Source organism: Microcaecilia unicolor, chromosome 11, assembly GCF_901765095.1.
Source record: "Microcaecilia unicolor chromosome 11, aMicUni1.1, whole genome shotgun sequence".
Classification (NCBI taxonomy): domain Eukaryota; kingdom Metazoa; phylum Chordata; class Amphibia; order Gymnophiona; family Siphonopidae; genus Microcaecilia; species Microcaecilia unicolor.
Window position 1 is genome coordinate 99,193,836 of NC_044041.1, and position 25,711 is coordinate 99,219,546.

Sequence of the window (25,711 nt, forward strand, 5' to 3'; positions counted from 1 at the left end):
ATCCTACTAATCTCTGGATTCATCTGCTGCTGGCTCTAAAGAAGGGGACATTATGACTTACCTGATCATTTTCTTTCCTTTAACCACAGCAGATGAATCCAGAACCCCACCCTTCTCCTGTGCCCTCTTCTCATGTAAAAGGACCCCTGCAAAAGAGCAGTACAGTATAGAGCAGCGATTCTCAACCCAGTCCTCGGGACATATCAACCAGTCAGGCTTTCAGGATATCCAAAATGAATATCGATGAGATCAATTTGCATGCATAACCTCCATTGTATGCAAATCTATCTCAGTATATTCATTGTGGATATCCTGAAAACCTGATTGGCTGAGTGTTTTGGAAGGACTGGGTTCAGAACCCCTGATATAGAGGGTGAAGTACTGAAAAGAAACTCTGGAATGAGGGGTCATAGAGTGGGGGTCAAAAGGAGTAGACCCAGGAATAATCCACAGAATAGATAGTGGATGCATGGCTTCCCAGCAGAGGATGTGGTGGAGAGAAGGACTGTATTTGAATTCAAGAAAACATGAGACAAACACAGTGGATTTCTAATGGGGAAGGAGGGATTATAACAGCAGTTCCCAAACCTGTTCTGGGGGAATCCTGGCCAGGCAAGTTTTCAGGATATTCACAATGAATATGCATGCCAAGGAGGCAGTGTATGCAAATTGACCTCATGAATATTCATTGTGGATATCCTGAAATGACTGGCTGGGGTTCCAAATGAACATGAATTAAATATTCATTTTACTTTTTCAAAATGAAATGAAACAAAATAGAACATTTTATTGAAATTTACTGCATTATTACAAAATAGTGTGAAGACACAAGCAGGCTGCACTGCTGAGGTCACCAACTTTATTGAAGAGTCATCATTTAAAAATATTCACTAATGATGGATTTATATAATTGCATTGGCTTTAAAAAAAAGACTGATTATATTTATAATTTAGTGGAAGTGAAGTGATTATATTATTACAAAATAAAGCACAACTCTATTAAGGACTTCCATGTGCATATCCCAGAGAAGAAAAATATGCATATATCTCAAAGAAAAACATAACACAATCATTTTCCATTGAAAAGAAAATTCTAGAACACGGGGTCAAGATATGATGATGAGAAGGGGTAAACAGGAGTTAAGATAAGGAAATATTTCTTCACAGAAATAGTGGCAAGCATGCAAAGAACAGCTTCCCAACATAGGTGGTGTAAGCATACAGTAAAAGAATTCAAAGAAGCAAGATCTTCGGATGCATGGGGAAAACGGCAGACCAAATAGCATTTTCAGCATTGTAGGAGGAATGGAAAATGGGCAAATGGGTTTTGCAATCATTAGTCTTTCTTTCTGGGAAAAACACACTTGGTATAATGTCCTGTATTACCATACACACACTGAATCCGACTGGTATATAGCGCAAAGTCATTTGTGACATCACAGCTATTGCAGACCAATCAGACCTACTCTGTGAGAGCGTGTGATCATTTTTACACCATGTTGAATGATTCAGAATTAGTAGGGAAGCAGCTTAAAGGACTTGGCTATTGCCACATTGAGAATACAGCCCAAACTGTGGTAGTTACAAAGAATCCAAGTGCAGGACTGTTGGTAAGAGACAAACTAGAAGTTCTTGTAGATAAATGAACAGACTGCAGAACAAAATGTCAGTTTTTGACTGCCCCGTCAACTAGGGCTTCTGCCCCGTTCTCCTTTTTGACTGCAAGACTATAGTAGTAGGTGCGCATCTTGTGTTCCACGTCTTTAAATCCCGGACGATCTTCCCATCTGGAGGAGACAAAGAGACAAATAAACAAGCTACATAACAACAGAGCAAGAGGAGGAATTTACGATCCACTATGCTCATCCAAACGTTCTAAGTAAAGGTTGAACTACACTTAGGGATCTTTTTAGTAAGGTGCACTAACGGATTTAGTGTGCTAATGATTAGCACACACTAAATGATAAGAAGCCCATTATATTCTTACTAATGCAACCAAGCCCATTTCATCCCGTGCCCTCCCCTCCATGTCCTGCGATTATTCCCTCCCCTCCCCTCCCCTCCGTGTCCCGTGATTCTGACCTCCCCTCCATGTGCAGCGATTCTCCTCTGCCCTGCCATCCCCTCTGTATGCTGCAATTCTCTCGCCTCCCATCCCCTCCATGTCCAGCGATTGTCCTCTGCCCTGGCCTCCCCTCCGTGTCCCGCGATTCTGTCCTCCCCTCCATGTCCAGCGATTGTCCTGTGCCCTGCCCTCCCATCCATTCATAACAGCCTGACGTCAGCTCGCCTCTAGCGTTCCCTTCCCTCTCACTGTTCTGCCCTCCTCTGACGTCATTTTGTCTTTACATGAGGGTGGGACAGTGAGAGGGAAGGGAACGCTGGAGGCTTGCTGACGTCAGGATGTTACGAACCCAGACAGCCAGCCACAGAACGTTGAGGTACAAATTATTATATTAGATGGCCGTCTTATCATTTTGTATGCAGTTAGCGCACCTTAATAAAAGGACCCCTTAGTAAGGTCACAGAACCTCACAGAGGGGCCCTTTTACCAGGATGCAGTAGAGCTAACACATGGGTAGTGCGTACCAAATGGACACTACTACCTGGATAGCGCGGGCACCCAGAAGTTGTTTGGCGCACGCTGTTTCCTGTGGTAGAAAATATTGTTCCTATTTTCTACAGTGGGGGCATTCCCGGCGGTAATTGGCAGCGCGCACTGTATGATTACCATGTGAATAGCACGTGAGCCCTTACCGGTAGGTCAATAGGTGGCAGTAACGCTGCTTTTGACTCCTAACCACTACTCACTTGCCCTGTACCCTTTTATCCCCACCTCTCTAAATCCCTTACCTCTTTGTTGTTCTGTCTGTTTGTCTGTCCTATTTAGATTGTGAGCTTTTTGAGCAGGGACTGTCTTTTCATGTATGGTGTACAGCGCTGCGTATGCCTTGTAGCGCTATAGAAGTGATAAGTAGTAGTAGTAAGGGCTCAGGCAGTAAATAGCCGCATGCTGCTTTTAATTTTAGCGGACAGCCATTTCCCGTCCCATTAAAAAAAAAGCCCCTTTCCCCAGCTGCAGTTAAAAAAAATGGCCCAGCGCACGTCAATTTCACATGTCCAGACTATCACAGGCCACTTTTTCCCGCAACTTAGTAAAAGGTCCCGAGACTGAATAAAAATTCATGTACCTATGCACCAATGTTATGCAGTGATATAAGACATCATTGTATATATATGGGGGAAGGGGACAATGACTCCTTTTAGCCTCCTTAATGCTGCATAGTGGGCGCCCAGATTCCATTATAGAATACTAGTGTAACCCAGCACCGGTGCAACTTACATTTACATGCCTGCAGTTACATCAGACTTGGCACAAGTACAGGTGCCTAACCCCCCCCTCCCCCCCCCCCCCCCCCACGATATTCAGCGCTATTTAACCGGCCAGAACGGTTTCTGCCTGGTTGAATAGCAGTTAACCAGCTATCTGCTGATATTATGCATGGGATAACCCGCTATCCCCCACTGAATATCCCCAGTTAGCAGATAGCTGGATATATCACCCAATATAACCAGCTATGGTTTCGTGGCCACATTTGGCCATGTGAGAATCTGGTGTATCTTTGGCCAGTTTAAAGATAACCAGCTAAGTCTGAATATCAGCCAAAAATAAACTTGATAGTCAATACCGGTCACAGGAAACATCCGGCATCAAATATCCGTATTTAGCGCCGACCAGTCTAACTCCCACGATCGAACCCTGTTAACTCCCGTGACTGGTGGTCATTGAATAATTTGAATAATCTGAATGAAGAAGAGTAACTTCCACAGCCTAAGCTAAGGAAACATTTAAATATCTGAAATCAAGTTAAAACGGGCTGTTTACCATAAAGGAGTTTTTTTGCCGTGATGGAGGGAGTGGAAAACATGAAAAAGGATTTGAAGAAGCTAGAACAATGGTCTAAGGTCTGGCAATTAAAATTCAATGCGAAGAAATGCAAAGTGATGCACTTAGGGAATAGAAATCCACGGGAGACGTATGTGTTAGGTGGCGAGAGTCTGATAGGTTCAGACGGGGAGAGGGACCTTGGGGTGATAGTATCTGAGGATTTGAAGGTGACGAAACAGTGTGACAAGGCAGTGGCTGTATCTAGAAGGTTGTTGGGCTGTATAGAGAGAGGTGTGACCAGCAGAAGAAAGGGGGTGTTGATGCCTCTGTATAAGTCATTGGTGAGGCCCCATCTAGAGTATTGTGTTCAGTTTTGGAGGCCGTATCTTGCTAAGGATGTAAAAAGAATCGAAGCGGTGCAAAGAAAAGCTATGAGAATGGTATGGGATTTGCGTAACAAGACGTATGAGGAGAGACTTGCTGACCTGAACATGTATACCCTGGAGGAAAGGAGAAACAGGGGTGATATGATACAGACGTTCAAATATTTGAAAGGTATTAATCCGCAAACGAACCTTTTCCGGAGATACGAAGGCGGTAGAACGAGAGGACATGAAATGAGATTGAAGGGGGGCAGACTCAAGAAAAATGTCAGGAAGTATTTCTTCACAGAGAGAGTGGTGGATGCTTGGAATGCCCTCCTGCGGGAGGTGGTGGAGAGGAAAACGGTAACGGAATTCAAACATGCGTGGGATAAACATAAAGGAATCCTGTTCAGAAGGAAAGGATCCTCAGGAGCTTAACCGAGATTGGATAGCAGAGCCGGTAGTGGGAGGCGGGGTTGGAGGTTGGGAGGCGGGGATAGTGCGGGCAGACTTATACGGTCTATGCCAGAGCCAGTGGTGGGAGGCGGGACTGGAGGTTGGGAGGCAGGGATAGCGCTGGGCAGACTTATACGGTCTGTGCCAGAGCCGGTGGTGGGAGGCGGGGATAGTGCTGGGCAGACTTATACGGTCTATGCCAGAGCTGGTGGTTGGGAGGCGGGGCTAGTGCTGGGCAGACTTATACGGTCTGTGCCCTGAAGAGCACAGGTACAAATCAAAGTAGGGTATACACAAAAGTAGCACACATGAGTTGTCTTGTTGGGCAGACTGGATGGACCGTGCAGGTCTTTTTCTGCCGTCATCTACTATGTTACTATGTTACTATGTAGCTACTATAATACATTTGTGTATGTAAGGGAGCTTCTTGAGGCTTTTTCCTTGTTTGGATAATCTACTCTCCCTTCTTTTTGGGTTTTGCTTACTACTAGTTGAGTTCTCCCTCTATATTTGAATTGGTATTGTCCCGAGTGGGAATCTCATCCTTTAATTGAGTGTTTAGAACATAAATGCATGGCCATTATATTGCAAAATGGAAAATCGGCCATTTTCCTGCCACAATAAAAAGTGGCTTTAACATGCCCTTATGCGGGTCCTTCCCAAACGCTAAGGCCACTTTTTGCCACAGCTTTGTAAAAGGGTCCCTTAGATTTTGAGCCCTCTAGGGACAGAGAAAGTACATGCATATATAAACCACTTTGGTTGTACAACAGAAATGTGGTATGTCAAATGCATGACACTTTTACCCTTTAGTGATATTCTGTAAATATACACAAGTATCTTACATAGTATGTATTTTACAGGTAGGCATACAAATGGGCGGATCCTGGGCAGGAATCAGCCTAGTACATGTACCAGGGGCATAGCCAGACCTTGAATGGGGGGGCAGAACCCAAACTGGGTGGGCAGTTTCTGGCCCACCTCCCGCTACTTCCCCCTCCCTCCCCCCCACTGCAATGCACATACTTTGGCTGGTGGGGGTCCCGAACCCCTGCGAGCTGAAGCGTTTCTCCAGTGCTGCTCTCCTTACATTGTCTGCCCTTCTCCTCCTCACGTTGTGCATGCCATTTTAAACAAGCAGTGGTGGTGAAAGGATCAGCGACAGTGGGCAGGAAAGCTTGGGGACCTTTCTTGCCCCGAAGCAAGCCACTAGACCACCAGGATGATGTAAGATATGGTGAGGGAAAGCAAAGGTCAATTTTAGTTCCGCGGGAATCCCACAGAAACCCCACAGGACCCGGGTCCATCCCCGTCGGATCCCTGTTAACCTTGGTCAATCCCCACGGGATCCCCGCAGTCCTGGAGGGGATCCCCGTGGGATTCCTGCGGTATCCACAGGAATCCCGTTATCCTCATTCCCATTCAGCTCTCTACTCTCCACCCTGCAGCATTTTTACCAATAGCATTTTACATGACTACTCGGATACTCACTACGCTTTGGATGAAATACCCTGACTGTTTGGTTCTTTCCAACTTTGTATTATTATATTTATAAGAACCTTTTGGTGCTAGACCCCTGAGGCTGGCATTTGTACGCCAAAACACGGCCCGTGTCGGATCTCTTTCAGAATAAAAAGGACTATATATCTCAATCCTGAAGACCCAGTTGTGCTTTTTTGCTACTATAAATAAAAAAGCAAATTAACTGATTAAGTTAGGATCCCTAATTTGAAAGCCTAACTAAAGATAGCCAACTAGTTTTAGGTAAACTCTCAACCAGAAACTAGCTGGCTAGTTTTTGTTTGTGAATTTTCCTAAAGTTAGCTGGCTATTTGACCATTGTCTCCACTTATCATGACATTGCTTCACCAAAAGTTTTTAAAAGGCTATATGAGCTGTCCATGTAAGCCTTCGATGACTCACATTCTCAACTCTATAGCACTGAAACTATGAAAGAAAGCCACAATTTCTGGTGAACTACCACGCATGTTACTATCCAGACTGTGAATTCCTTGTCAATTCGAAGCAAGTGAAAACCCTGAGTAACTCAACAGCTCCTTGAACATCAAAACCTTTCAGTCTTCAGCATCTCAAAGGGACCACAGCTGTTGTACCTACTGAACAATATTCCTTTGAAGTGTTTTGGGACGCCCCCAGGGGCTCCACTGGATATGAGTCACAGAGGGATATTTGTGGGGATGGAGAGCCCTTGCAGTAAGTGCCAAGCACATGAAACCTGATCTAGTCTATGCTGAAATACCTCACCAGGCAAGACAAGTGAGCAGATAGGTAAAGTCTCTATCACAGGAAATACTGGATCCTGGTGTTATACTGGGGCCCAGAAATTAAGAAGGGGCCCCCCAATCCCTTCTCCTCCCTGCCCCTCCCCTGATCTCCCAACCGCCATTAGTACCACACATAGCACAATTTTAATGACTTCTTCATACACGAAACACAGACAGACCTTCACCAAATACAGAACAAAGGTTCACAAATTTGAAAATAGAAATATGAACACCAAAACTGAACTGGTAACCCAAAGAAGCTAAACTCAACAAGTACTGCAACATTGGAGAAATAAAAACAGATACACACTTCATTTTGTACTGAACCCAATCAGTGGCATAACCACAAGGGGGGGGGGGGGGCAAAATTAACAACCCTTGCTATGGCTCATGGGGATCCCTAAGTTTCACCAGCTGATGACCACCTCCTCAGGTCCAGCGACCAGGACTCTCCAATTTCTGCAGCTGGCAGCAGCATTTCAGAGCTGCTGCCACCCCACCCCCCACACACACCTGCTTAGCTTTCAAAAATGAATGAAAACTGAACATGCATGGCGGGGGGGGGGGGGGGGGGGAGAGCAGTGGTAGCTCAGGGATACCGCCACCAGCTGCAGAGCTTGGAAATGTCTTGCTGCCGAACCAGAGGAGGTCTTCAGTTGGCAGGGCTTGGTGATTCCCGCCAGCTCAGGTATTTATATTTTGCATTCGGCTGGGGAGAAAATTTGATGCCCACTCATTTTGCCATCAGTACCCACCACTCCTCCTGCTTATGAGAATGAGATATGTATTTTGGCAGTGAGACTCTTGGTTCATCTATCAGCCCAACCTGTGCTGCCGCCCACTCTATACTCAGGTAGGACCATTTTTTAAATTTATTTGTTACATAATACCACTGGGTTCTTGTTGTCCAAGAAAACATAAGGGATTGTTACAGGATATTAGAGGAAGCCTCGAGTAAAGATGTCTGCCCAATCAGTGTAATGATAAAGTTATGGCAAGGATGCGCTCTTTCCCATCCTTCGATGGCATTACAATCGGGGAGCTATGCAAGGGATCGGAAAAGCCATGACTGGCAAATTTTGTGCTGGTAGCAAGAGACCGCACAGTAAAGGTATAGGTTAATGTCTAAGTTCTGGTCTGAGGAAGAAACTAAAGTTAGCAAGTTGGAAGATAAAATTCAACAGCTTACTATGCTATTGAGTGAAAAGGGAAGGTCAGTCTCAGGGCAAACTTCGCTCCTACTTTTGTCAGTACTGAGAAAGTCCAGCTAGTCAGTGCTGTTCTGTCTGGTGCTACAGTGGCAGGGCCGAAACAAGAAGAAGACAGTGAAATTTAATTAACACACAATCCCACACAGGTAGACATGAATCAGTTGTTGAATGCTGTGCTTTGCTTTGCAGATAATTTCAGTTATGGTAAAAGAGAAAGAAAAAAAGAGGGTTTATTTCTGTGATTGCTTATGCTAATTTGTATAGAAAAGAACTCTAACTGCATTTAAAAAGTTTACACATTTGAATTGTTTCTAATGAACTGCTGGGTGGGAAATAATCTGGTTTATGGGTGCTGCAAAAATTCTCAAAACCCATGTTTCTACCGTAGTAACATAGGATTGCATCCTAGAACCACCTAGTCTTGCCTCATGGTTGGACCAACTCTTGGTGAAACTGCCATGATGCTAGACTCATCTAAGAGCAACAAGCCTTAACTGATTGCCACTACACTTAAAAGTATTGAGATGTACTGAAACCACTTACTTGACCTGACTCCTTAGGAATGTTTATAGAAAAGTTAGTGAGTGACTTAATATGAGAGGTGAGTGTGCATACAAGTGATTACACCTACTCAGTAGAGAGAATGCATATGGACGGTGAGTGAACGTAAGAATATTTACAAAAGATGAGCACAGGAAGAAGTGTTTATAACCAATTGATGAGGTTGTGAAAAGTGAATATAGAAAACGTTTCTGATAACTGAACAAGCGTATGAATGTCTATGAAGGAAATTGTATCTAGAACTTGGAGGTGGGGGGATTACTTCCTGTCCAACATGCTCAATGCCCACCTACCTCCATGCTGCAAAGCCTGTACCACTGGCAGAGGACCCAACTTTCTGAAAGAAGTGAATGCTTGAGCAACCCAATATTGAGGAAGCTCCTCTACTGTGTCCAGTGAGGGTAATTTATGTTGAGTTTAGCATCCCGTCTCCTCCAATCATTTTGAAAAGAAGCAGTGCCATCTATCAGCCAACGGCATGCCATATATCATCGCTCTCCACCTGTAGTGCCCATATCCCTATCACAGGCAGAGGACACTACACTTACTTTGCCCTCCACTGCATTGTACTGAATTTTCTGTCACCCAAAGTTGGGAATCTGTTTCTCGCTTCCAGAAAAAAGATGATTTGAGCAACTGATTTCCAAAATCTGTCCTTAGTTTATCTTGTCATCTTTGCATATAATCAAAACATGGGCTGGGAAAAAATATGACCCTATTGGACACAGTCTTTGCAACTCCTCCCCCCCACCCTGCTCCAACATGTGGCTTAGATTCCTTACTTGTATGTCCAGCACTCTCTCATGAGCTTGTACATCTCCTCAGGACAGTCCACTGGGCACTCCATTCTCTTGTTCTGTTCGATGAAAAGCATCACTTCTGGGCCTTTCATTTTCTGCATAAGCAAAGCACAAACCCATTAGAAACTGGAATACACATTTCTCTTCAAAAACCTCTGGATGGAGACAAATGTTATCTTTATTCAAAGGCCTTTTGTGCATGTATATACGATATCCCTCCAGGGTATCTGATTGGCTGATATTTTTTTCTGTCACCTTCCTGTTCTTTCCCTCAAGATACTACCTTTTTGCTCTCCATTCAGTTTTATTTTTCTGTGCTTGGGGATTTTCTATTTTTTGGTTTATAGAGATGCCAAGTCTCTCTCCTAAGTTGTGTGTCACACTCATTTGGAGGCTCTGTCACTCTCACACTCTTTCAGCCCCTTCACTCACTCATTGGAGCCTCAATTCCAGTGCATTGATCCTGATCACTGCTTTCTTGAGAGGTCAGGCTAAAAAGAGAAAAGCCAAGTGGACCTACCAGGAGAAAGAAATCTGAGTTCACTGTCCTGCATAATTTGCCTCAACTTACCAAATCCCTTTCTTCTGCACATAGAGGCACAAGTTCTTTATACATACAGTATGCTTTTAGCCATTGCGCAAATTCCTTTGAAAACTGTGTTCATATTGTCTCCACTCTACCTCTAATCTTTTAGCGACACCAAAGAAAAGCAAATCGGGAAGTAGCCAGACTGCCTCCTGTGGTCAGCGTTGAGCCTGGATATTCAATGCCAGGCTGTTTCTGGTGACCGGCATTGAATATCTGGTTTATTTTTGGCCAGTTTAAACATAACCGGCCAAGTGAATATTCAGCACTGGCCGGTTATGTTTAAAATGGCCATAGATATTCCAGGGTTTCACACAGCCAAACATGGCTGCCAAAGTTGCACTGAAAATTGGCGGATAGCTGGTTATATCAGGCAATATAACTGGCTATCTGCTAGTCACTAACCGGCGATATTCAGCAGGAGACAGCCAGCTATATCCCACTAAATATCGCCAGATGGCCGGTTAAGTATCATTTAACCAGCCAGGTTTTGAATATCAGGGGGGAAATCTCACTCTTTGGTATGGTATACTCTTGGCATCTCTGGCTTTTATTCATATGTCTTCTGTTCTGTGCAAAAATGTCAAGCAACTTGCATTTCTTCAATTTCATTCTGAGCTGGCCCTGGACTTTCAGGCAATGGTTCACCACATGGGTCCCGGTCCTCCAGGAGAGGCTGAGCAAATCCTGGTTTAGTCCCAGTGTATCTGTGAACATGTTGGAATCAATATTCAACCGCTGGCTCTCAGCGTTATGCTGACCGCCACCGGCGTTATGCCCGCAAATTCAATGCCAGCCCATGTCCTGGCTTCAACATCGAATTTCTGGGATAGCAGACCCAGTTAAAGCACAGCTGGTTAAGTGTGATAGTCAGCCCTTAACCAGCTATAGGGCACTGCATAAAGATAGGACTGACTTTTAGGTGGTCCTATTTATGTGTTTATCTTAGCCAGTTAAGTGCTGAATATCGGCACTTAACCAGCAAAGTGCAGACTCCACCCCCAGAACGCCTCCAAAATATGTGGTTTTAAGGTAGACGCTAACCAGACATTTTCAGCGGCACTAACTGATTGAGAGCAGGGCCGGTGTTAGGGGGTGAAAAACAGGACAATTATTCTGGGCCCCCAAACCCTAAAGGACGTATAGGCCAGCTTTTGAGCCCCCTCCCCGGTTTTTGCCTGGACCCCTGAATGTCTAACACCAGCCCTGGTTAAGTGGCACCGAAAATGATCAGTTTGTACCAAACAATCAGTTTAACCCTGTAGTGTCCAATGTTCCCATCAATCTGTTCCCATATGGCTTATTACGGGAACATTGGACACTAAAATTAACCAGCCCGGAGTAATTTCTGGCTAGTTCAATCACTTTGAATATCAACCCAGTTGTAATTATTTCTGCTAGAAAAGATGGACTAAAAAGCACAACAATTTACAGGAGGTGAAACAAGGACTGGATTTAGGCTGTTCCTGATGACATGGAGTTGATTATTTTCTGCCTGCCTTTAGCAACAGAATACATTGGCACAAAATTGCTCCAGAATGTTTAATATATAGTGTTGGAAATCCAGGCCTGACTTATCTTCAACCTGATGAGTCCCCTCATGGATGTCACAAACAGGGCAAGACACATTGGTGTTTACAACTTGTCCAAATTTCTTCTAGTGATAAGGATCTTAAGTGAGTATTACAAGCCACCCTAAGAGGAAGAAGATGTCCCACATAGGCAGAGCCTTGAGAGTTTGCTCTCTCCCCATCCATTTCCACTTATTAGTTCTTATACCCCACATTATCCAAACAGACACTCAGGTCAATGTACAGTTACAGTTAATTTCTTATAGTCCACTAATTCGACTTGCATAGCTTAAAAGTGGATTACAGTAAGACTGTAGACTACAGTACATCTAGGATGTAACAAATATAGAATAACCCAACAGAGCTAACACCCATTATTTCTTAGTCACATATTCAGAGAACAATAGGGTCTTTATACCCTTCTTAAACATATCAAGAGAAGATAAAACCTGTAAACTATTGGATAAAGATTTCCAGAATTTGACTGCCTGATATATATAACAAGGAAGGTACATATAACATTTTTAGAGCATGATTATCAAATAGAGAACATTATTTTGTTTGGGTGTCAGCAGTAAACACGTATGAGCCTGGTAGGGTTCTATTTAAGGAAAAAGCAGGGCTGTCTTGTGTTCATATCAGTATTAGAATTACTATTAGAAGTTCATTAGAAGTTAGCATCAGTGTAGGACTGGTAACAGTGAAGAGATCATCTGGACTCTTCCTGGCATGGATCACTCTGCTTTTGCTAGTGTAGACTTAAGGAATTAGCCTTTGTCTGTGAAACACTTATTGAAAAGGTGTGTTTTGAAGACCTTACAAAAATGTAGATAGTTGGTGGTCCACCTTAAGGTTGTAACATAGTAGATGACGGCAGAAAAAGGCCTGCACGGTCCATCCAGTCTGCCCAAGAAGATAAATTCATATGTGCTACTTCTTTATTTGTACTGTCCTCTTCAGTGCACAGACCGTATAAGTCTGGCCAGCCCTATCCCCGCCTCCCAACCACCAACCCCGCCTCCCAACCACTAGCTCTGGCACAGAACCTATAAGTCTGCCCAGCACTATCCCTGCCTCCCACCACCGGCTCTGGCACAGACCGTATAAGTCTGCCTAGCACTATCCCCGCCGCCCAACCACCAGCCCCGGCACAGACCGTATAAGTCTGCCCAGTACTAGTCCCGCCTCCCACCACCAGCCCCAGCACAGACCATGTATGTCTGCCCAGCACTAGCCCCGCCTCCCAACCACAATGGAGAAGGGTAGTTAGTGGGGTTCCTCAGGGGTCTGTGCTAGGACCGCTGCTTTTTAATATATTTATAAATGATTTAGAGATGGGAGTAACTAGCGAGGTAATTAAATTTGCTGATGACACTAAAGTTATTCAAAGTCGTTAACTCACGACAGGATTGTGAAAAATTACAGAAGGACCTTACGAGACTGGGAGACTGGGCGGCTAGATGGCAGATGACGTTTAATGTGAGCAAGTGCAAGGTGATGCATATGGGAAAAAAGAACTCGAATTATAGCTATGTCATGCAAGGTTCCACGTTAGGAGTTACGGACTAAGAAAGGGATCTGGGTGTCGTCGTCGATAATACACTGAAACCTTCTGCTCAGTGTGCTGCTGCGGCTCGGAAAGCGAATAGAATGTTGGGTATTATTAGGAAAGGTATGGAAAACAGGTGTGAGGATGTTATAATGCAGTTATATATCGCTTCATGGTGCGACCGCACCTTGAGTATTGTGTTCAATTCTGGTCGCCGCATCTCAAGAAAGATATAGTGGAACTGGAAAAGGTGCAGCGAAGGGCGACTAAAATGATAGCGGGGATGGGACGACTTCCCTATGAAGAAAGACTAAGGAGGCTAGGGCTTTTCAGCTTGGAGAAGAGATGGCTGAGGGGAGACATGATAGAGGTATATAAAATAATGAGTGGAGTGGAACAGGTGGATGTGAAGCATCTGTTCACGCTTTCCAAAAATACTAGGAATAGGGGGCATGCGATGAAACTACAGTGTAGTAAATTTAAAACAAATCAGAGAAAAACTTTCTTCACCCAACGCATAATTAAACTCTGGAATTCGTTGCCGGAGAACGTGGTGAAGGCGGTTAGCTTGGCAGAGTTTAAAAAGGGGTTAGACAGTTTCCTAACGGACAAGTCCATAAACCGCTACTAAATAGACTTGGGAAAAATCCACAATTCCAGGAATAACATGTATAGAATGGTTGAACGTTTTGGAAGCTTGCCAGGTGCCCTTGGCCTTGATTGGCCGCTGTCGTAGATAGGATGCTGGGCTCGATGGACGCTTGGTCTTTTCCCAGTGTGGCATTACTTATGTACTTATGCATCTGGATTACTCTCTTGCCTGCCGCCTGCCTACTGACTTTCGCCTGCATCTGGATTACTCTCTTGCCTGCTGCCTGCCTACTGACTCTTGCCTGCATCTGGATTACTCTCTTGCCTGCCGCCTGCCTACTGACTTTCACCTGTACCTGGATTAATCTCTTGCCTGCCGCCTGCCTACTGACTTTCGCCTGTACCTGGATTAATCTCTTGCCTGCCGCCTGTCTACTGACTTTCGCCTGTACCTGGATAACTCTCTTGCATGCCGCCTGCCTCCTGACTTGCCTGTACCTGGATTACTGTTATGATTCTGCCAGTTTGGCAGTGGAGGGTGTGTGGACTTCATTCCTGATTGGCTGTCAGGGATTGAGCTGATGTCAGTGGGTAGTATTTAAGCCTACATGTTCCTGCTACCCCTGCTTTGGCGTTACTTTCCTAGGTGGCTAAAGCCTTTGCAGTTCTCTGTCAGAATGTTTGTTCTGTGCTCTCGTTTTGAATCTGTTTTCCCCTATTGGGGACTTTCAGTTACTTTCCCTTTGTCTGGGCTATCTCTTGCCAGCGTGTGTGTGTGCGTGTGTATTCAGCTCTCTTGTTAGTTTCCTTTGTCTGGGTTAGCTTCTGTCTGCGTGTGCGTGTGTGCGTGTGTGTGTGCGTGTGCATGTGTGTGTGTGTGTGTGTGTGTGTGTAATCAGTTCACTTACCTCCAGCTGGGTCTCTCCCTCGCTGGTTGCAGTTCTCTGTGGGAGGCCAGCTGCTTTGTTCAGTGGAGGCTTTGCTCGCCCTTCCTTTGGAGGTACCCTGGTGTTCTCTGTTTGATGTTCCCTATCTTGTTCTGCCTGTTCAGCAGACTTATGGTCCTCCGGCCTTCCCTCAGGTTTATTTGTTTTTCTCCATGTTCCTGCCTCTGGCTTTTGGTTCAGTGAGTTTTAACCCCTTGTATACTGTGTCTCTGTCTCTGACTTCTGTGTGTTTACATAATTTTTCTGCTTTCCTATTGTGTCTTTGCCTCTGGCTTCTGTTCGGAAGGCTAGTTTACCTTTTGTTTTCTGTGCCCCAGTCACTGGCTATTGTGGCTTTGGTAGGTTCCACATCTTGGATGCAAGATAAGGAAAGCTTGCAGCATGGATGGACTTATACTTTACTCCCCTACAGTTGGGTAGATGTAGTAGTAGAAAATTTCTACCCCCCCCCCCCTCTAGGGTTACCATATGGCTCCAGAAAAAGGAGGACGGATTGAGCCAGCCGGGTTTTACTTCCATTGCTTTCCATTGAAAGCAATGGGCAATTACTTCGATTGAAAGCAATTACTTCCATTGAAAGCAATGGAAGTAAAACCCGGCTGGCTCAATCCGTCCTCCTTTTTCTGGAGCCATATGGTAACCCTACCCCTCCCACCATGGCATTTTGTATTGGCAGCGTAATTAATGGGTGTATGTAATCAGGGGCCAAACCACTCAATATTTGGAAAACAGTGGTCATGATGTTAAAATGAATTCTCACTTTCACTGGGAGCCAGTGTAGCGCGTGCAGTAGGGGGGTTGCTCATTGGTATCATGAGGCCTTGAAAATTAAGCATGCTGCAGTGTTTTGTGTGATTTGTAATTTCTTACCTTAGGGGTCAGAAGCCTGAAATTTTGCCCCTGCCCCACACATTTGACCTCTGATACAGTGGTGGCACCATGGGGACCAAAGACAGATTCCCTGTTTACACTATGCTATAATAGGTTAATTAATTAATTAATTAACCCTATCCTATATAATAATTCTCACCTCCAACATTCTAATGTGCCTGCGACTGTGGCTCCCTCGGAGGTGGTCTGCTAGGCAGTTTAGAATGCACTGACGTCAGTGATGTCACTGACAGCTGATTCTAAGGCAAGGGGAGGCATAGGGAAACACATGAAGCGTGTTTCCCTACTCCTCCCCCTGCCTGGGAAACAGCTGTCAGTGCCTCCCCCCCTTGGTGCAGCACCCAAGCCCCTACCCCCCCCCCCCCCCCCGACGCACCACCCAAGACCCTCCCCCCGGTGCATCACCAAAGCCCCTACCCCCCCCCCCCCCCACTCGGGCATATCAACTCCCTCGCCACCCACAGCCGCCAATTCTAACGCTGCCTGGCCGCTGCTGCTTCTCCTGTGGAGCAGCAGCGGCCGGTACAAAAAGAAAAAAGCCAAAAAAAGATTTTTAACCTGAAACGCGGCTCCGTAGATAGCCATCTGGCATTGGCTGTCGTCACTACAGCCGCTCCTCCTCTCCCCTCCACGTCACTGCCCCTGCAGGAAGACCCCAGAGGAGCGCAGCGACGTCAGAGGGGAGAGGAGGAGCAGCTGCAGAGATGACAGCCAATGCCAGATGGCTGTCTACGGAGCCATGTTTCAAGTTTAAAATCTTTTTTTGGCTTTTTTCTTTTTGTACTGGCCGCTGCTGCTCAACAGGAGATGGTGCAGCGGCCGGACAGCGTTAGTATTGGCAGCTGCGGGTGGCGAGGGGGTTGATGTGCCCGAGGGGGGGGGGGGGTAGGGGCTTGGGTGATGCGCTGGGGGGGGGGTAGGGGTTTGGGTGATGTGCCGAGGGGGTAGGGGAGGATCGCTGGACATGGGTGGCTGCAGGGGGAGAGGAGGGTCACTGGGCATGGATGGCTGCAGGGGGGGCATGGAAGAGGGAGGTGGGGAGGGGGTCCTGAGACCAGATGGGTGGCTGCAGGGGAGGGCAGGGAGAGAGAAGGGTTGCTGGACATGGGTGGCTGCAGGGGGGGCAGGGGAGAGAGGTGGGTCGCTGGACATGGGTGGCTACAGGGGGGGGCAAGGGGAAAGGAGAGGAGGGTCGTTGGACATGGGTGGCTGCAGGGGGGGCAGGGGAGAGGAGGGTCACTGTACATGGGTAGCTGCAGGGGGAGAGGAGGGTTGCTGGACATGGGTGGCTGCAGGGGGGGCATGGGGAGAGGAGAGTCGCTGGACATGGGTGGCTGCAGGGGGAGCAGGGGAGAGAGGAGGGCCGCTGCACATGCGTGGCTGCAGGGGCAGAGGAGGGTTTGTGGGGAGGGGGTCCTGAGACCAGATGGATGGCTCCAGGGGGGGCAGGGGAGACAGGAAGGACGCTACAGGGGGGGAGATTACCTTGCTAGCGCCCGTTTCATTGCCTACCGAAATGGGCCTTTTATACTAGTACTCTATATTTTATCTCATTTTCTTCTGATTCCCTTTATTTTATTTGAATGGTGTTCCTTTTTGAATTTATTTTATTTGTTAACCATTTTGCTACTTATAGGAAAGGTGATATATAACGTTAAATAAACCTTTATGCCTGGTGTGAACCCCTCAGCCAGTCAAACTGATAACCTTCATTTAGTGTATAACTGATATACAGCAGTGGTGTTAGATTATGGATGACATCAGCTACAAAAATATATATCCTGCACTTTCCAGGCCATGTTTTGTCTGCAGTAGCCAAGTGTATATCTGAAAGCATTTTTTAAACTGTAAATAAAGAAAAACTGAGCTGGAAGCCACAGAGTGACCACGCACAAGTACACCAGGAGGTCTCACTTCTAGGCAGTAACTTTTATCACCAAAGGTGTCCTTACTGAGGGTGCTGTGGTTTGTTTAAGAGGAGGCCCAACAAGGAGTAGGTCACAACTTCACTATGCCTCCAAAGCTCAGTGCCTCTCCTCCTGCCTGCAAAATAGACCTACCCACGGTACATATTTTAGGGGATGTCATTTGTAGTGGCTGCCTCAGAGGAAATGCAGCTTACCCAGGAAGTGCTGGGCACGTGGTTTCTAGCTAATAGAAGCTAAGACTATATCTACTGTAAGTTTATTTTTGGCCTGGCCTGTTAAATCCTTCGCTTTGGGTGCAGAGCCAGCCAGACACCTCCTGCACTTAAAGTCACAAATACTGTGAATAAATGACCCACACTCATCTGAGCATTTTATTTAAAAGAATACAAGTTGAATCACTGTGGCCTAGAGGTCTGATCTACCTGAGACATATGGTGGTTAGCACAGAAGTATATTTATTTGCCTCTGCCTTTTTGAAGAAATTCACCTAAAATGCAGTAGAACAGGTAAAAGTGAATTGATTCTTCACTTTTTCAAAAAGTACAAAGACCAGGGGACACTCAATAAAATTACATGGAAATACAAATAGGAGGAAATATTTTTTCACTCAAAGAATAGTTAAGCTAGAACTTGCTGTTGGAGGATGTGGTAACAGCAGTTAGTATATCTGGATTTAAAAAAGGTTTGGACAAGTTCCTGCATGAAACATCCATAATCTGCTATCTCTCCACACTCGTCCTTCCCTACACCCCTTCCCGTGCACTCCGCTCCATGGATAAATCCTTCTTATCTGTTCCCTTCTCCACTACTGCCAACTCCAGACTTTGCGCCTTCTGTCTCGCTGCACCCTACGCCTGGAATAAACTTCCTGAGCCCCTACGTCTTGCCCCATCCTTGGCCACCTTTAAATCTAGACTGAAAGCCCACCTCTTTAACATTGCTTTTGACTCGTAACCACTTGTAACCACTCGCCTCCACCTACCCTCCTCTCTTCCTTCCCGTTCACATTAATTGATTTGATTTGCTTACTTTATTTATTTTTTTGTCTATTAGATTGTAAGCTCTTTGAGCAGGGACTGTCTTTCTTCTATGTTTGTGCAGCGCTGCGTATGCCTTGTAGCGCTATAGAAATGCTAAATAGTAGTAGTAGTAGTAGACATGGGGGAAACCACTGCTTGCCCCAGGATTGGTAGCATGAAATGTTGCTACTAATTAGGTTTCTACCAGGTACTTGTGACCTGGATTGGCCACTATTGGAAGCAGGATACTGGGCTAGATGGACCATTGGTCTGACCCAGTATGGCTATTCTTATGTTCTTATAGCAAGAATAAGCCAGACATATGCTATAGACAATTACAGCAGTAAACATATTCAAATAACAGTACACATTATGGCGTAGTATGCTACTTACAATGTCAAAACAATATACATTAAAGCATCTTAATAAACAGCATAGGGTGTAAATGGAGGTGGAAAATATTGACAGATAAGATAGTTTGATAGAAAACAAGAGTGGCTAGCTTAAGGAAAAATTATACTGGATTCAGAAAAAGCGCATGAAAATGATCTCTGCTAGAGTAAATGTGGATAAGCAAGCCCTGCTACAGTTTGTACAGCTAGTGTTAGTTCTTGTGTCTGACTAGCTAGTTAGTTGCTTCTTCCATGAAAGACCTGGGAGAAGAGCCAGGCTTTCAACTGTTTCCTGAAGTAATCGCATCCAAGGAAAAAAAAGGAGGTACTTAAAGCACTGAAAAAGGAATTTTAGGATAAAAGGTCATGTGGCCTCCTGACTGCCTCTGTGGCCTTGAAAAGTAACTTCCCCTCCTCACCTGGATCATCAGTGGAAGTAGCCTAGTGGTTAGAGCAGTCAGCTGAGACCCAAGGACACCAAGTTTCAAATCCTGCTTCTCCCACTGATTCTCCTTTGTAACATGGTGGCGTAGTCATGGTGGCACCCAAATTACAGCACTGTCTGCTGCTCTGGCTGGTGGGATTCCCACCAGTGGAAGAAGCCTTCCAGCAGTGATCTGGCAGTCAGTGGCACTGGGCTGCCACCTGAAAACTGAGCATGTGGTGGTGGTGGGAGGGGAGCTGCTACTGGAGGACCTCTTCCATTGGCAGGACTTAGGGAACCCCATCAGCTCAGGTATTTTGGGGGTGACAATATAGGGGTGCAGGGCTACCTAAAATCAATGGTATGGCTATGCAACTTGAACTCAGATGTGGAAAGTGGATAATTACATTTCAGACCCACATAAAGAGGAGTCTTGATGATCCACTGGTACTTTTTCAGTCTACCATTGCAGAATTATATATATATTTCAACCTTCTCAACTACAGGGAAGATGAATAGCCTAATGGTTAGTGCAGTGGGCTGAGAATCAGGGAAACTGGATTCAGTTCACAAGTCACTTAACCCTCCATTGCTCCAGGTACAAAAAAAAAATCTTTTGATTGTAAGCCCACTAGGGAAAAAGAATGTACCTGAATATAGTATGTAAACCACTCTGATTGTACCACAGAAAAGCAGTACATCAAATCCATTCCTCTTTCATCTCAACAAAGTTGAGTAGCAGTGATTACATTGTTCCTTCTCCTTTGGACGCTTGTGGTCCAGATGCCAGAAATATACTACCAGCTCATGCAGTCCAGTGGTGACTGCATGCTTGTGTCTGAAGAATGAAGTTGCAAAAGGTAAGTCAATGCCACACTGAGAACCCAGAAAAGCCACCCAGTTTCTATATAGTTCACTCAGCAGAATGTCCTCACCTCGCAGAAGCTGTGTTCAGCCCTTGAAAAGTTTGTATGTGTCCAATAACAAACCTCTCTTAGCACTCTTGTGATATAGAGACACATTAGGGTAGGGCTGGATTTTGGATAACAATGCCCATAGGCAAATGGCCAGGGGATGAGAAGTAGGACAGCTGAAGAAGGGGCTCCACCTTGAAAATCAGAGATCAATGGAGTGAGGGGGGTCTAAGTTTTTGGACACCCTAGGCATGCACTTATGTTGCTTTTGCCTAAATCTGGTCCTGCCTATGGGATGGAATTTCCAAATACGACGAGTGGAAATATAGACATATCAGTTTGTGCAAGTAGAAACAGGGCAGATTTCTATCAGTATTTCAGTATTTGACGTCTAAACTTTCATCTGAAAATTAGACTAAATGCCTACAGACTGAATATAATACAAAAATGGACCATCATATGTACTGTACTCAACCAGAACTAAGTTTGGTTCATTTTCATATTTGCTGAATTTATCTCAACTTGTGGGTGTTTTTTCCAGTTTGTTTCACACATTTGTTTTTAATGTGCACATTGCATGTATGCTAGATCTTTTTTTAGGCATGCAAATTGATTGTACATATAATTGATTTGTGCACACTAAAATGAACCAAATGCATGCTATCAAATGCACAACCCTACAGCTCACAGCTCCAAATATAATCATAGGTCCAATACTTCAAGGTCCAACATAGGTCCAGCACTTATTCAACTACTTTGTAATTAATGCCTTTGAGAGTGATACATGTAACATTCCACTTTTGCATCATAGCACCATTTAGCTTGAGCACTGAGGTCATATAGGACTGATTTTGTTGATATGTGGGATATTTCTCTTTCCTGTGACTTGGTTAATATTGGACCTAATATTTAAAATTATTTAAATGGCCAGGATAGGCTGCTGGTTGATTTGCCTGTCTGGGGCTAACTAGGCATATTCAGCGGCACTTAACTGGATAGTGCCACTGAAAATGTCTGATTAGTGAAACCAGCTATTTGGGGGGCATTCCGGGAGCGAGGTCAGCATTTGATCAGTTAAGTGCCAATTTTCAGCACTTAACCAGCCAAAGTAACTACATAAATAGGACAGAAAAAAATCAGTCCTATCTTTATGCGAGTCACCATAGCCAGTCAAATGATGAACATCGCACTTAACCAGCTATGTTTTCACCGACCCCATATACCCAGAGATGTAATAATGGAGCCCGGATCTGGCCCAGCATTGAATTTCCATGGATAACACCAGCGGCAGTCAGCAAAACTCTGATCGCCGCCAGATGAATATTGGGCCCATTGTGTTTAAACAGAGTAAGTAGGCAAGACCAGTAAACATACTCACCTTATATGGCTTCTGGCCATAACTAAATGCTTCCCACATAGTGACACCATAGCTCCACACATCACTCTTGCTGGAGAATTTGTGATAGTTGATGCATTCAGGTGCATACCACTTCAGGGGCCACTTCCCAGCAGTCCGAGCCTGGAGAGAAAGCATATTATGAGCCCTGTTCTGGATATACTTATATCCTATATATACAAAAACATTATGATCTAAAGCACGAGTTTTATGACCCATACGGCATGTAAAAAGTGGGGGACAGAGTCCTAGGCATTACACAATGGCTACATCTATTAGCCATTAGCAGGATTCATGCAAACCATGTTCTATAAGGACCGAGGGCAACTTTCCACAACCTGATACAATCAATGGTATTAAGCCATGCTGACTATTGTAATGGACTTTATGCGGGATGTAAAGAACTACTCATAAAGAAACTACAGACTGCTCAAAACACAGCAGCCAGGCTTATATTTGGAAAATCGCGATTCGACAGCTCCAAACCCCTATGAGAAAAACTGCACTGGCTCCCAATCAAAGAATTTATTTCTTTCAAAATCTGCACCCTGGTCCACAAGATTATCTATGGCGAAGCCCCAAGTTATATGGCTGATCTCATAGACCTACCAACCAGAAACACAATTAGAACATCACAAACATACCTAAATCTTCATCACCCTAGCTGCAAGGGACTGAAGTACAAATCAATTGACGGATCCAGCTTCTCCTATATAAGCATGCAACTATGGAACACATTACTGAAAGCCATAAAGACAACGCAGGATCACCTCAACTTCCGGAAATCACTAAAGACCGATCTGTTCGGAAAGGCATACCCTACTGCTCCAACTTAAGTGCCTGAACTCAGCAACACAACGAAACCAAAACTTGCCATGAACAATATATTACTCTTCTTTTCTTGATTCTCTAATGTATCTGTAACAACATCACTCTGTATTTGTTTCATCACCGGAGGTGGCTAACACCTCATGGTACTATGTAAGCCACATTGAGCCTGCAAATAGATGGGAAAATGTGGGGTACAAATGCAACAAATAAATAAATAAACTAAAGTCTGTGAGCACTGTCTAAGAACAGTCACTGGGAGTCTGGATTAGACAGGATAGGGAAGGGGAGTAGACTGAAAACAAGGAGAAACCCATGAGGAGTTGCAAAGGAAGTTGTTTGCCACCTCATCAGAGGCACAGTGAACAAGCTGATTCAGTACTGGTTTTGCCGACTTGCATGCATGGATTTCTAGGTCCTGGCTTTCTTAGGTAATAAATAGAAATAAATCAAAACATAGAAAAGAAAACAAGATGATACATTTTTTATTGGACTAACTTAATCTATCATAGGGTGAAAAAGTCAAACACAGTGCACATATATGCTGGAGCTAGTCCATGCAATATTTTGAAAAAGAAACAAGGACTAGCTCCAGCATATATGTGCATTCAATGGACTGAATGACCTTGAACTTGAAGACATGAGGGGATGCTGTTCAGTGGTGAGAAAGAGAGAGCATGAGATCAAACCCTTTCAACCCAATGACTGTAATGTTTGCTGGCTGGCACCACCTTGTGGTCATAGCTCAAAATTTGGAACCTGGAGAAATCACCATTCATCACCAAGGTTTCCTGAAATGTATTAAACAAACAACATGGAACACATACTATCCTATATAATAATTTGTACCTCAACGTTCTATGGCTGTCTGGGTTTCGTAACATCCTAACGTCAGCAAGCCTCCAGCGTTCCCTTTCCTCTCACTGTCCCACCCTCGCGTAAAGATGAAATGACATCAGAGGAGGGCGGAACAGTGAGAGGGAAGGGAACGCTGGAGGCAAGCTAACGTCAGGATGTTACGAATGCATGCAAGTGAAGGCAATGGAGGCGGGGCTGGTGGTTGGGAGGAGGGGATAGTGCTGGGCAGACTTATAGGGTCTGTGCCCTGAAAAAGACAGGTACAAATCAAGGTAAGGTATACACATATGAGTTTATCTTGTTGGGCAGACTGGATGGACCATGCAGGTCTTTTTCTGCCGTCATCTACTATGTTATGTAAGTGAAGGCAACGGAACGCTGGAGGGGGGACACACGAGCCCAACCTGCCTGCAGGGAACGCTGGATGTGAGGGCAGGGCACAGGACAATCGTAGGACATGGAGGGGAGGACAGAATCGCGGGACATCGAGGTGAGGGGAGGGCAGGGCAGAAGAAAATCGATGGACATGGATGGGATGGGAGGAGAGGAGAGAATCACGAGACACGGATGGGAGGGCAGGGCAGAGAAGAATCGATAGACGTGGGATGGGAGGAGAGAAGAGAATCGTGGGACACGGATGGGAGGGCAAGGCAGAGGAGAATTGCTGGGAAGGGCAGAATCACAGGACACGGATGGGATGGCAGGGCAGAGGAGAATCGCTGCACATGGAGGGGAGAGCAGAATCACAGGACACGGAGGGAATGGAAGGGGAGGGAAGAATCGCTGGACATGGAGGGGAGAGCAGGGGAGAGAGGAAATATCGCTTAGACGAGAGCTTTCCTAGGGCCCGTTTCATTTTTGACGAAACGGGCTTGGTTCCATTAGTCTGTATATAAATTGTATCATTAAAAATAAATGAAACTCCAAAGATAGAATAATCCAGAGTGTGTACAGGTCAGTATAGTGCAGGCATCTCATAGCAACAAAATATAGCAGTTGTACACAGCCTGCTAATGTTACATGTTACCAGTGACACAGATATTCAGTGCCAATGACCAGCTGTTCAGTCCCAGCTGCTCACTCTGTCACCATAGCCTATTTCATCTTGGATTTTCTCCCTCCCTTGCCTTGACCACTGTCCTATGCATCTGTCAGACACATGCTTGAATTTCCTACACATACTCAAAAAGATGCAATCAATTCACCCAAACAGAAAAGACGTGTGGTAATCAAGAAAACCTAGGGGAGGGGTTCAGCATAGCACAGTAATTAGAATGAAAAAGAGTAATTTACTGGTTTAGGGCATCTTTTATCAAGCCACGCTAGCGGTTCCCACACAGCAATGCCAACACAGCCCATTCAAAGTGGATGGACTTTGACAGCATTACCGCACTGGCGGCTTGATAAAAGAGGCCCTTAATGATTTATTAATTTATATTCGGCCTAGACTAAGGCAGATCACACTTTCAACATAGATAATCTTTAAAAAATTACAACAGTAAAACTAAGGCAAACAAACCAAACCCAAAAAATAAGTGACATATACAGAAAAATCACTGGAGCACCTTAACTTAGTAAAATAAGGTATTGCCTTTTCCTGTATTATAAGTTCAACTGCAATCAACTAGCTCTATCTTATGTTAGAAACTTGTCCCATATAAAGACTGTATAAAAGCAAACACCACACACCCAATGATTACAGAGTTTTCAAATGCTTTTCTAAATAAAAATCCCTTCAACAGTTTTTTTAAATGTTGTTGTAATCTTATGTCAATCAAATTTGAATTGGAAGGTGATTTCAAGCATTCGGTCCTGCAATAAAAAAAGGAACCCTTTTGAATTTCTTCTAAATGTATCTTCTTTAAAGTAGGAATAGTTAAGAGAATCAGGCTCATTTTCGAAAGAGAAGGACACCCATCTTTTGACACAAATCAGAAGATGGGAGTCCTTCTCACAGGGTCGTCCAAATCGGTATAATTGAAAGCCGATTTTAGACGTCCCCAACTGCTTTCCTTCTCAGGGATGGCCGAAGTTCAAGGGGGCGTATTGGAAGCATAGCAAAGGCGGGACTTGGGCATGCCTAACACATGGACGTCCTCGACCCCTAATGGAAACAAAAGGGCGTCCCTGACGAGCGCTTGGACGACTTTACCTGGTCCTGTTTTTCTTACGACCAAGGTACAAAAAGGTGCCCGAAATGACCAGATGACCACCGGAGAGAATTGAGGATGACCTCCCCTTACTCCCCCA

General features: G+C 44.9%; 1 protein-coding gene across 1 annotated transcript in view; it reads right to left on the bottom strand.

Moving 5' to 3' along the window:
• Window positions 1-805: 805 nt before the first annotated feature.
• Window positions 806-25,711, bottom strand: part of LOC115479942 (tyrosine-protein kinase ZAP-70) — a 104,070-nt gene continuing 79,164 nt past the window's right edge. Inside the window, exons 11-13 of the mRNA XM_030218277.1 lie at window positions 21,758-21,898; window positions 9,550-9,662; window positions 806-1,787 (exon numbers count right to left, since the gene is read on the bottom strand). Of these exons, the coding sequence (XP_030074137.1) occupies window positions 1,667-1,787; window positions 9,550-9,662; window positions 21,758-21,898 (375 nt within the window). The 3' untranslated portion in view covers window positions 806-1,666. The remainder of the gene's footprint in view (window positions 1,788-9,549; window positions 9,663-21,757; window positions 21,899-25,711) is intronic.